The sequence below is a fragment of the Phyllostomus hastatus genome, unplaced genomic scaffold (genome assembly GCF_019186645.2).
Source record: "Phyllostomus hastatus isolate PE091 unplaced genomic scaffold, TTU_PhHast_1.1 phas_scaffold_129, whole genome shotgun sequence".
Classification (NCBI taxonomy): domain Eukaryota; kingdom Metazoa; phylum Chordata; class Mammalia; order Chiroptera; family Phyllostomidae; genus Phyllostomus; species Phyllostomus hastatus.
The window spans coordinates 11,904,008-11,916,108 of NW_025334009.1; the positions used below are offsets into that span (position 1 = coordinate 11,904,008).

A 12,101-nucleotide genomic window follows, 5' to 3' on the forward strand; every position below is an offset into this window, starting at 1 on the left:
CTTATCATTTGTTCATTAACAGGAGTTAGAGAGACAGAAACATATGTGTAGTGTCCTGCAGCATAAAATGAATGAACTTAAAGAAGGCCTTCGACAAAGAGATGAGCTTATTGAGGTATGTACGTGAACTGTGGGAATAACTAGTCTTGAACAAAATGCCTTGAATGGGATGAGGGGCTGCGTGTTGGGAGGGAAGGGAGTTAAAATGCCACAAAGAGTTTACTACTTGTCTCTTCATACTTGGCTGTACCCTAAAATTCTACGAACATGAAACATAAAGGCAGGCCTAAACAATTAATATTATGAACCCTATAAACATTCCCCTTTTAATTATGGACGCTTTTGTAATTGTCTTTTATTCCTAAGCACATTCTTTCCTGAAGATATCTTAGGAGATGGGCAAAAGGAAAAATTGGAGAGTACAGTTATTCTTTGGAATGTAGCGAATGCTTCTTTTGGAATATGAATTCTTGGGAGAAAAAGAAGCTTGATCTTCACTGAGGTAGATACATTTCTGAGGTGGCTAGATGAAAATGAGAAATTCTTGAGGCACCTGACATACAAAAAGGCAAAGGCTGGCCAGTGCTGAGCTCAGGTTCCTGCTGGTGGAGGGACTCTGAGGGCTGCAGGGTTGGCTGCCTTTTAGGAATATGAAGCAGCGTGGTCTGCCACGAAATCTTTGAAAGCACTTATCATGCTTCTGTGCCTACTACCTCATATGCCATTTGTTTCTCTTTAAATGTGGTTTTTCTTCTTGAGGTTGTGATTTCTTGTAAGTACGGAGTTAAGTTTGTTGGTAAGGGATCCCGCCCACTGATCTGGGTGTGTTAGTCAAGGGCGTGGAGTGTCGCCTTAGTGTTAGGGACGTGTGCGTGCTGTCTGTCTGGAAGGCCCCTGGTAATGCTCTCCGGGAGATGCCTCACTTGCCACACTTAGCCACGTCCCTGGCTGCCCAGTCACCTTCACCTTCACCCACACCCGCTCCCACTGCCCACCTCCCTTCTTCCCCCCACGGAGGCACGCGCCGCACTTTGTCTCTCTCCCTGCAAGTGACTTAAAAAACCATTGAATAGAAGAAAAGAAATGATTTTTTTTTATGTTTGTGGTACTTTTTTTCATTCTTGAGAATAATTGAATTGAAACTAGCCTGCTGAAAGCAAGTAGTTTGAACTTGTGAATTAAAAATGCAGACACAGACAAACTTTTATAATCAGGTTACACGTGAAGCTAGTTGTCTTAGTTTTTCCATATATGGCAAGAAGCATGTTACCCAAAATCTGTTTGCTGCTGGTATTTAAATCAGTGTAAATCCCTCTTCCTTTTGTCCTTTCGTGTGTCCGTGTGCCAGCCATTTGTTACTTCTTTTCCTAATTAAGATGTATGTATACTTTTCCCCTTTTATGGTTTCAAAAGAGTAATGAAACTGCTTTCAGTAATTTGTCATTGTGGTTTCTTTAAAAGCCCAGGGTGCTGGGTATACAAACTTTAAAAACATTAAATTAGTTTTAGGTGTTTCTTAGATTAAGAATTAACATCTCTTAGATGTTCATATCTGTGTTTACGTATAACTGAAAAACCTTTAGTATGACAAAATAATGCTTTTTGGTCTGCGGAATCTCATAATAAAGTAGATAAGAAATGTGTGATTTGGGAAAGCAGGAGCTGATGATTTACCAATAATGCATTCAAGAAAACCTGTTAAACGTAACAGGGTCATTGAGCATCATTGCCTAAGCAGAAGAGCTGTTTAAGAATTGCTAAATATTGAATCCTAGTTTTCTCAACACCGATGTTGAGTATTCATTTATGATTCATGATGTTCTTTCTATCATAGACTCTGCTAACAGAAATTCACAGTGATGAAGCTGAGATGCATTTCTCTTCTATCTTTCTAGTTCTGCTTAAGATAATAAAGTTTAAAACTACTGCTTGTTCTCTGTGATAAGGATCATAAGCAAATCTGAATTTCCCTCTTTAGAAATGTCCATTTTTCCATGTTTGGGAAAGCGGCAGTTACCCCAGAAGGAGCACACGTGTGGAGCCGAGTGTACGCAGAAAGCCCAGCGGGCTCGCTGCCACACAGCTGTGGGCGGGACACTTACTCCCGGTGTCCGTCCTGACTTCCATAGCGGCGGGCCAGTGCGAGTCCTGTCGCCAAGACACTGGATGTCATCTTTCCTTTTAGCAAGCAACTCCTGCTTTTCCTGCTCATCACAGCCGCTCGCTCCTTCCCCTCTTACGTTTCTTTATCAGCTTTATTTTTGTTGTTTCCCTCCCCTCATCCCCTCCCTTGTTTCTGCTCTTTTATTACTTCTCTTGCCCTCTTCCTCTGCAGGAGAACCAGCGTATGCAGCAGAAAATAGACACCATGACAAAAGAGGTGTTTGAGCTCCAGGAGACACTTCTTTGGAAAGATAAAAGCATTAGGGTATGAGGTGAAACTGGGCCTTGGTTTGAAGCTCACTGACGAGGAATAGACCAATATAATTTAACTTAGAGATCCCTAAAGATCTGTCCTCTTGACTATTTTTAAGCATTTATACAGTGTGAAATATGAGTAAATGGAAGGCAGAGACTTCTGTGGGAAAACCTGAGAAAATGGGTGGAAAGAAGTCTTCTGCCCAGCTTCCTCCAGGCTTGTGCAACCTACAAGTAGAACTTTCTAAGGAAGTTCTTTATTTCCCCAGAATTCTTATCCAGAAGCAGCCACAGGCATTTGTGGGTAACATTTTATCTTTACATTGCAAGAATTTGGATAAGAAGCAAGAGGATAAGGAGTGGTGGTGGGGCAAGGTTATTAGCATTCCGTAAATCCTTGGTAAGTAAAATAGGAAGAGATTAAAATCAGTTTAATTACAGAAGTGGATAGGAATGTCAGATTTTCCAGAGCTCCCGAGTTGTGACGTCATCTTCTAATTATAGCCTCATAACTCCCCAAAGCAGGGGCCCAGATAAGGAAAATTACTTCAGTGGCTTTTTGCTAAGCCTTCAGGTAGATTCTAAGTCCACAGTAGGCTGAAAAGATGGTTGCCAGTTGGTCCTGTGTGCCCCTTGACTGGCAGCCCCATCTGGTGGCACGAGCTGTCCGCTCTGCAGTCGGGGTGCCAACAGAGCCTGGCTGCCCAAGGCTCACCTTGTCAGGGAAGGGCCGTCCGTGGTGGGGGAAACTTGAAGGAACCCCGTTTCCTAGGGGCACAGTGAGAAAGGTCTCGCTCCGCTTGAGGTTAGGTGGGGCAGGGCAAGGAAGCACAGGGCCCCAGGAGCACCTGTGACAGACGGAGCCCGCGCTGGGTCGCACCCTCCGTCACCGTGAGGCGAGGCCCAGTGACCCTGTCCTGTCACTGATGAACACCTGGGAAACGGAGTCCCCTCCTAAGAGTTTGGTAGACCAAAAGCTTTAAAGAAATAAAGCTACCTTTTAGAGCTTCTAGTACTTAAACACCAAGTTTCTAAAATTTTACCCAAAACTAGAAGAGCCATCTGGAGTATAAATTAACAACGCTGTTAACAGTTTTAAAATTGTGATCTACCAATTTTATTTAGATTTTCACTTGGTAAATTTAAAATGAGATGTGAAAAAATGTTTGGCACAAAGAAGGTAATTTGAAAGTTTAGTTAAAATCTGGTCACTATCTAGAATGGGTTTCTTTTGGGACCTGATTTTCTTTAGCATATTTCTGAGGTCCATGGTTTCTGTTTTGTATAATTATCTCATCATTTTAAACTGATTATTTTGGACCAGCCATAGAAAAATTCCAGACTTCTCAGTCCAACAAAATATCTCTTCAGAATAAAACAATTTTTTCTTACTAAAAAGCTGAGCCAATGGTTAAGATATAAATTAGACTTTCTAATCTTCTTGGCATTTTTGAATGAATAAGTGGATATCTTCTTTCTGTGTGGTATATAGTAATGTGTGCCTTTGGCTTTTTTAAAAATTAAACTTTTAAAACATTTTTGAGGTAATTAGTATAAATATACAAAGAGATCCTGTTTGTCTTTTATGTAGTTTTCCTCAAATGTAACATCCTGCAAAAGTTAACACAGTATCACAACCAGGATATTGACCTCGATGTAGTGATGTAGTCAAGATGCAGACGTTTTCATCAGTTACAAGGATCTCTCCCCTTGCCCTTTCGTAGCCACATCTGCCATCTCCCCTCCCCTGGCCCGAGCCCTGGGACCACTGATCTGTTCTCTGTTTCTATAATTTTGCCATTGTAAGAATGTCACATAAGTGGAGTTGCACAGTATTTAACCATTTGGAATTATCTTTTTCACTCAGCACAATTCCCTTGATGTTCATCCAAGTTGTTGCATGTATCCGTTTGTCCATCCTTTGACATTTAAAAAACAATAAAAAACTGTGGTAAAGTACACATAACATAAAATATACCACTTTCTAGTGCAGAGTTAGTTGGTGGTATTAAGTGCATGCACATTGTCATGCTGCGCTCACCGCCACCCACCCATAGAACTCTTCTCATCTTGTAGACCTGGAGCTCTGTCCCCATCAAGCCAACCCCTCTGCCCAACCCCCGCAGCCCCTTGCAACTACCGTTCTACTTTCTGTCTCTGTGAATCTGACTCTAGGTATCTCATATAAGTGGAATCGCTAGTATTTGCCTTTTTGTGACGGGCTTATTTCACTTAGCGTGATGCCCTTAGGCTCACCCATGTTGTAGCCTGTGTCAGAATGTCCTTTTTAAGACCGAACAATATTCCATTGTGTGCATGCACCACCGTTTGTTGGTGCAGTCATCTGCTGATAGGCACTTGGTTTGCTCTCACCTTTGACTGCCTTGAATAATGCTGTTGTGACCATGAGTTTGTCAGTATCTCTTTGTGACCCTCCGTTCAGTTCTTTCGTGTGTGCACCCATGGGTGGGACTGCTGCATAGCACGGCAGTTCTGTGTTTACTTTCGTGAGGGACCTCCATACCGTATCCCTTAGCAGCTGCCCGTTTTCCATTGCCCTCAGCTCTGCACACATGTTCCAGTTTCTCTGTAACCGCCGCAACATTTGTTTTCTATTTTTTCAATAGTAGCCATCCCAATGCATGTGATGTGGTCCCGCCTTGACCAATAAAGACACAGTTTCAGCATGGTCAGTGACTATCTAATCCATCACTCGTCTCTGGCTTCATTTTCAAGATTTAAACTTAGTAACTTCATGAAGAAGCTTCGCCATTATTTTCACATTAAAGTTCAGTTTTCTTTAGTTCTTCCTTCGTTGATCCTGGGGGGTTCCCGCCTTTGTCCCCAAGGCTGGACCAGGCACCAGGTGGCCATGTGTAGAATAGACACTACGTACAAAAAATGCTTATATCCGTGCAGGCCAGTGTAAGACTTTCTCCCATTCCGGCTGCAGGTATTTGTGCCCCTGTGCATTTACATGGAGAGTTAACATGTTGCCCAAAGTTCAGCCTCTTATGCATATCTTTCAGGCTTCTTGACACTGGCATTTGAGGTTAGGTCAGGGATAAGGAATTATTTAGATCGCCACAAGCATATACTTTTTACCCTAAAAAAATTCACTGTAGGAGCTATTACTGAATGCAAACACAAGGTTAGTGGTTATATGGTCAGGTAATACAGAGCATTTCAGATCCAGTGTGAATACATTTGGTCCAATTATAAGGTATTTCAGTCCTCTTCAAACTTTGTGGTGAAATGGGAGAACTTACAGGATGTATTTTATTTCCCCATCCATAATTATGGGAAGATGAAATTAAAAAGTCCAAAAGTAAAGATAAAATCCACTGCTATAAGATGTGGGAGAGGAGCAAATGGCATATTTGCACAGTTGCTAGAATTCCTAGCTCCACATTGGTCTGTTCCTAGGAGATCTCTCCCACTCGGTGTGTGTGTGTGGGGGGGGGTGTCTACAGAGCATGTTGTGACTGACCACTGGCACACTTACATGTGGCGATGCATGACAGAACTGTGCACGCAGGCACCAGTAAACGAAATACTCCCCCGGCAGGCCGCGAAGGGACTGGCTGCGGTGGGAAGGCATTGCTTGTGTGCCTTGTCGTCTTAGTGTGGCATTTGTTATTAATGTAATGGAGTGTTAATATGAGCTTGAAGTGTGCGAGGAATGCCTTACGATGTTACAGACTCACGTTATGGATTTACAGGCAGACTCGGGGCATGTCGCATGGTGTGAATTGTTGAAGGGGAGTTAGCTGTTGGTGCTACAGCCAGTAGGTGAGGAGCAGGCCTGGCCCTGTGGCCTGCTTTTCCAGCAGCATCTGGGGTGACAGAAGGGGATGCAGTCGTGGCCGGCCTTCGTGGTGCTATGATAAGGAAAAAGTTTGCAAGGGCTCTGGAACCCAAAAATAACTGGATTCATTTTCGAGCTTTGCCACCCACTGTGACTTGGGGCAAAAAATATATACCTTCTCTGAGCCTCAATGTTCTGATCCATGAAATGGGAATAATACAAAATCTAAGGTATGTAAGGGAGAAGTTTTATATATATATGTGTGTGTATATATATATATATAGGCTTTTACATATGACATATAAAAGCCTATGTGTAGCCCTGGCTGGTGTGGCTCAGTGGACTGAGAACTGCCCTGCGAACCAAAGGGTCATGGGTTCGACTCCCAGGTAGGGCACATGCCTGGGTTGCAGGTTGGGTCCCCAGTAGGTGGCACAAGAGAGACAACCACACATTGATGTTTCTCTCCCTCTCTTTCTCCCTTCCATCCCCTCTATCCTAAAACTAAATAAATAAAATCTTTAAAAAAAAAAGCCTATGTGTATATATAACAGTGCTTACCATATAGACAGAGCTACACAAATGGTAGTTGCTTTCATCCCTTACTTACTCACAGTTTGGTGGCAGAATAGGATTGTAATGATTTTAAAAACTGTCCAGTTACTCAGCAACCAGTCACTAAGCAGTTGGCCCACTTCTAAACTGAGTAAACTGAGAAGAAAATGACCTGTTACAGTTTAACTTCTTGGATTAATGGGAATGCTGGCAGCAAAAGCATATGAACAAATGGGTAGAGAAAGGCTTTTTCAGATAGCCCAGCTGTCAGGTCCCTGAATAGACTGCCTAACTTGGGTGTGTTTTGAAGTCTGGGTTATTTGGTCACATACAGTAGCTCTGATTGGCTACTGATGACCAGAGTTGCTCCTGCCTCCGCGCTGTCGTCCTCAGCTCTGACAGCTGTGCGAGCCAGGCAGTGACCCGGAAAACGCACATGGAAGTGCCAGCTGGCCTCTCCCGAGCCTGCCCTGTGGTCTGACACAGCCCGGCCAGGCTCTACACTGAGGACCCCTGTAAGCCTGTGCCCAGGGGGTGGGTGCTGCTGCTACCTCGTCCCCTTTTCAGACGAGCAAGCGAGACAGATCATCAGTTAGTGCGGCGGGACTCCCAGCCAGAGTCTCAAACCCGTGCTCGCTACCCTCTGTAGGTGGGCTGTATTTATTCATCCGTGTGTTGTTGTTTGTCACATTTCAAAGGTGTGTCAGAAAACCAGTTACTCTTAATTGTATTTAGTTAACAAAATAGGTTCCTGACAATCCCTTTGGAGATAAGTTATTTTTAATTAAGTGGTATTTGAGGGCTATCTGGCTACACTACTTGCTGAAAAACCCCTGCAGCCTGTATTTAGTTGAAATAACTTGTTACACTGGCCATCTTTCTGCCGAATCTTCTCCTTGTTTTCAAAAAGATAAGCATATTCCTGAATAAACTATTTTAGTTGAAATGTGGGGGTTTCGTTTGATTGATTCACCAAATGGAAATGCACTAAGGAGACCAGTGAGGTCAACTTTATTTTAACATTACCACTGCCTTCATTTTCCATTTCCTGTTTTTTCATTGACTGGAATAGAAAGATTCACTTTCCTGCTTGATGCGATAAGCACGTTTTGCCGAGTTGATGCACGATTAACCAGTCGTCATTAAAACTCTCTCCTGGAGATGTATGTCCGAGTAACTCCGTGTCTCCTCTCCTATCTAACTGCTTGTTTCCAAGCTCTTAATGCTGCCTCGTCTTTTATGCCTTTATCTTTCTTTGAACCAGGTACCTCTCTGCTCCCTTTCACTTGCCTTTTTCTGTGCCATTCTTTCCTTGCTACCCTGTGCAAACCCAGGCCCTAGAGAAACAGAAAGAATACGTTGCCTGCCTCAGGAGTGAGCGAGACATGCTCAGAGAGGAGCTGGCTGCCCTGAAGGAGACAGTGGAGGCGGGAGAGGTACGTATGGCAGCACCTGTCAGCACCAGCCTGTGTCCCTCGGCGCTTTACTCTGCCTTCCTTTCACCCTGTCCTCTCTCCTGGCATGAACACAAACCACAGTGCTCGTTCTCCAGTCCACAGTTGGTAGGTTTAAGTCGTTTCTCCTAGAGAGCTGGGTTCCGCGTGACTAGCTCTAACCAGGTTCCACCTGTGGCAGGCCTGCTGCCACAGGGTCACCTCCCAGAGCACGTGGGTTGCATTTGTGATGGTGGCTTTTCTCCTTCCCCACAGAAACACGGCTTAGTCATAATCCCCGACAGCACTCCCAACGGCGATGTCAATCATGAGCCCGTGGTGGGAGCCATCGCTGTGGTGTCTCAGGAAGCTGCTCAGGTCTTGGAGTCGGCAGGAGAAGGTCCTCTAGGTAAGACACGGTGGCTCTGTCAGCTGGGATTAGTGTTACTCCGTTAGACTCCCAGCGTGTTCGTTTCCCACCTTGGAAGACAAAGACAGCGCAAGGACTGTCTGAGCCTTATCCGATCCTTAACAGGAGAAAATCTGGGCACATTTTCTTCTGACATCCTTGATCTTGGGTCATGGTAAGTCCCCTGGATGGAAGCACTCTGGGTACACAGACACTACTTTTCCACTTAGACACAGTGCATCGCTTTTTCAGTTAAACGCAGACCAGCGTCCCAGGGGACCAGTGGGCTGCTGGTGACTTTCCAAGTATGTCTTCTTCCTGGAGCATCTGGTTTTATGTTTTGCTACTTATCCAAGGTTCTTGCAGTTCTTTGCCACCTCATTTGTTAAGGCAAGAAACAGATGACCAAGAACGTAGATGTCAGAGGAGTGTTATTTCTAGAACACAGCTTCTGAGCCTCTTTACGTCTAAGCCTCTTAAATTTAGCCCTTTGAGAGTCTAGTGATGCCTCTCTCAGGACCCACACAGGCGCCCATCAGCTCCTCCACTAAGAGTCCTGCTCTAGAGGAAGAAAATGACACAGGTGCACGCTGTGTGATCCGCTTACTTTTATTTAAAACAAATGATCTTTTTTCCACCTTGTTTTCATAGACGTGTAGGTTTCCCAGAAGAGTGGGATGTAAAAGTGAGGGAAGTCAGACTTCTCAAAAGTTAGTGAGCACTGCCTCCACTGCCCGCAGTTACGGAGGGTAGTCGGGGAGCGCTCTGACGGAGCAGAAGGGCTGGCCTGGCGAGTGAGAGCTGCTTAGACGAGGCACTGGGCGCACGGCTCTGGCAGCTCAGAGTTTCTTCTGCCCGTTGGGAAGGTGTGAGGAAGAAAGCAGAACTTAGATTTAGCTGTGATCCCGACTTGTTGCAGGCGGCAGGGGTGTCCACACTTTTGGCATCTCTGGGCCACAATGGAAGAGGAGTTGTCTTGGTCCGCACATTAAATACACTGTGACTCATAATCACAAAACAATCTCATGTTTTAAGTAAATTCACGATTTTGTGTTGGGCTGCATTCACAGCCATCCTGCGCTGCATGCAGCCTGAGGGCCCCAGGCGGGGCACCCCTGTGTAGGGGGTGCTGACTAGGTGTCAGCTGCTGCTTTTACTCATCCATGCTTTTACCCCTCAGCCCAAGGGGCCTATTTTAATATGTGTGCTTGGGAACAAGTAGCCCCCCACCTCATTTCCAGGCCAGGAGCAGCCCTGTGAGCCTGCAGCTGAGCCCGGTTAGCCCTTGGTGGCCCGCATTCCTTCACCCGCTAGCTTTTGTGGGTGCTTGCTTCTTCCAGCATTGTCTTCCTCTGTTTTCTTTGTTCCAGCCTCTCCTCTCAGTCCCCTCTTAACCCCTGAGCTCTGTTCCGTGGTTGGTTTTCCCTGCTCAGGGCCCACCTCAGCCTGTGGGAGCGCCCTCGGCGTTGGAGTTGTCAGTCTGCTGGTGGGAGCTTGCAGGGTTCTGAGCAGGGACACGATCGTTGTACTTCAGCTTGTCTTTAAGTGGAAGATCACTGCTCTTGGGAGCAAATGCTGTATTTAGTGCCTGATAAATATCAGTTGTGTGGAAATGTGTTGAATAATGAGGTGCTTTTCTTTAACACCATTAAAGCCTCCGTGTCTTGATAGAACTGTACGTTTATCGAATAATATTTGCTGTTTTTAAATTTATAGAATTATTTTTTATTATTTCTATACTTCATTACAAATTCACTTTACAACCTTTTTAATTTGTTTTAGATGTAAGGCTACGAAAACTTGCTGGAGAAAAGGAAGAGCTACTATCACAGGTAAAGGCTTTCTCATTGGAAGGTCGGGTTACCTGAAACTGACTGAACCACGTGGTAAAATGTTAGAGATGCGCTAATTTTAAAGATCAGTAGTACTCAAGTAAGATTTGAAGGATAAAAATATTATTCATGTATCGTTGTCTCCTACTCTTTGAAAAAAATTACAGGACGCGTAGTTTGAGGGTCAGACAGTGCTACAGAGCTAGCTGTGAAGACAGAAATGCTCAGCCCTGCCTCCCCACCCTTACCCCTGGCCTTTCCTGCTCGGTGCTTTTAGCTAATTCTTTCGGTGCGTCCTGTTCTTGTGTACTTGTCCATAACATGCTTCTGTTGTTTCTCGACTGTTCTGTTTTTGGCATCTCTGCTGCCATCCATCTATGGAAGGTGAACATTCAGCTTCCCTCATCCCCTGCCCCTACCACACTTGTGTGTATACTTCCCATCCCCACATCCGCCCAATAAAGAGGCAGCGTCCTTCCAGTCTGTTTATGTTGCTGTTAGGACTCTGTAAACACTACCCACAGTGGAGCCATGGTGTGTTCTGGGATTGCTTTTCATCTCTCTCACAACTCTTCATTCCGCCCCCCCCCCCCCGCCCCCCAAAGTTAGTACTGTAGCATTCCTTTTCATTTGCTTGCTTTTCCGTGTGTTTGTTACTGATTTAGTTGCAGGCTGACCGACAGTAATTAAATCCTCTAAGCGTGTTCAGATGCTCGAAGTCTTCTCTCGGTTCCATCCTTTTGACTCTCGGAGAGTCCGACTCATCCTGTTCTGACTTACTGGCTCATTCCCTGGGTGCAGGGACCTGACCGCCCTTCATCGTCTTCCAGGGTCTCCTCTGTCTGCCTTCCTCCTCTTACTCGTTTTTGTATTTTGGTGCATCCTCCAGTAACGTCCTGAGAAGAGGGTATGTGAGCTGTAAATTTTGCTTAACTTGGAGGCCTGAAAATGTCTTCATGTGATCCTCTTAGCTGATGCAGCGGTTTGGGTACAGAATTCTGTGTTTCAGTTGTTTTCCTTCATCTTTCCTCATTTTTTAGAAATTGCTTCATTGTCTTCTGACTTCCATTGTGGTTACTGAGAACTTCAGGGACATTTTGGTTTTGGTCTTTTGTACGTGACCCCTTTTCCTCTCTCTGGAAGCGTACATCATACTCATTCTTCCTAGTGTTCTGAAGTTCATGGTGATGTGGTCTGGAGTTTTCATGTGTGGTCTGGGACCCTGTCGGTTTGAGGAACTCCTGTCTTTCAGTTCTGGGAAATTCTCCTGAATGATTTTTCTTCCTTCCCATCTTCTGTGTTATCTCCTTTGGAAACTCCCATTCAATCATTCAAATGTCAATTGAGAGTCCACTGTTTAATAGGCTCTATTCTAGGCATTTGGGATCTTTCAGTGAACAAATCAGTTTAAAAAAGATTCCTGCCCCAATGGACCTTGCATTCTAGTGGTGGGAGACCAGGCAATGAACAACCAGTGTAATTAACAAGTAAATTATAGGGTATGTAAGAGACTTGTGTGTCTCCAGCCACATTAAGCTGCATCGGTGCAGGTGTGGAGTGGGCAGAGTTAGGTTTTACCGGGCGAGTGTAAAAGGGCGGAGGAGGTGAGAGGGCCCTAGAGATTGAACTGGTGAGGACGTTCGAGA

At 44.9% G+C, this 12,101-nt stretch overlaps 1 protein-coding gene across 21 annotated transcripts in view; it reads left to right on the plus strand.

The window, feature by feature from the left end:
- LRRFIP2 (LRR binding FLII interacting protein 2) overlaps positions 1-12,101 on the plus strand; it is a 106,132-nt gene that overhangs the window by 85,011 nt on the left and 9,020 nt on the right. For 9 of the 21 annotated variants that reach the window (XM_045856538.1, XM_045856540.1, XM_045856542.1 and 6 more), the window contains 5 exons: positions 23-115; positions 2,336-2,428; positions 8,116-8,217; positions 8,491-8,623; positions 10,406-10,455. In XM_045856538.1, coding sequence (XP_045712494.1) covers positions 23-115; positions 2,336-2,428; positions 8,116-8,217; positions 8,491-8,623; positions 10,406-10,455 — 471 coding nt within the window. The remainder of the gene's footprint in view (positions 1-22; positions 116-2,335; positions 2,429-8,115; positions 8,218-8,490; positions 8,624-10,405; positions 10,456-12,101) is intronic. The other 12 variants (XM_045856544.1, XM_045856561.1, XM_045856548.1 and 9 more) reach the window with 2 other exon arrangements.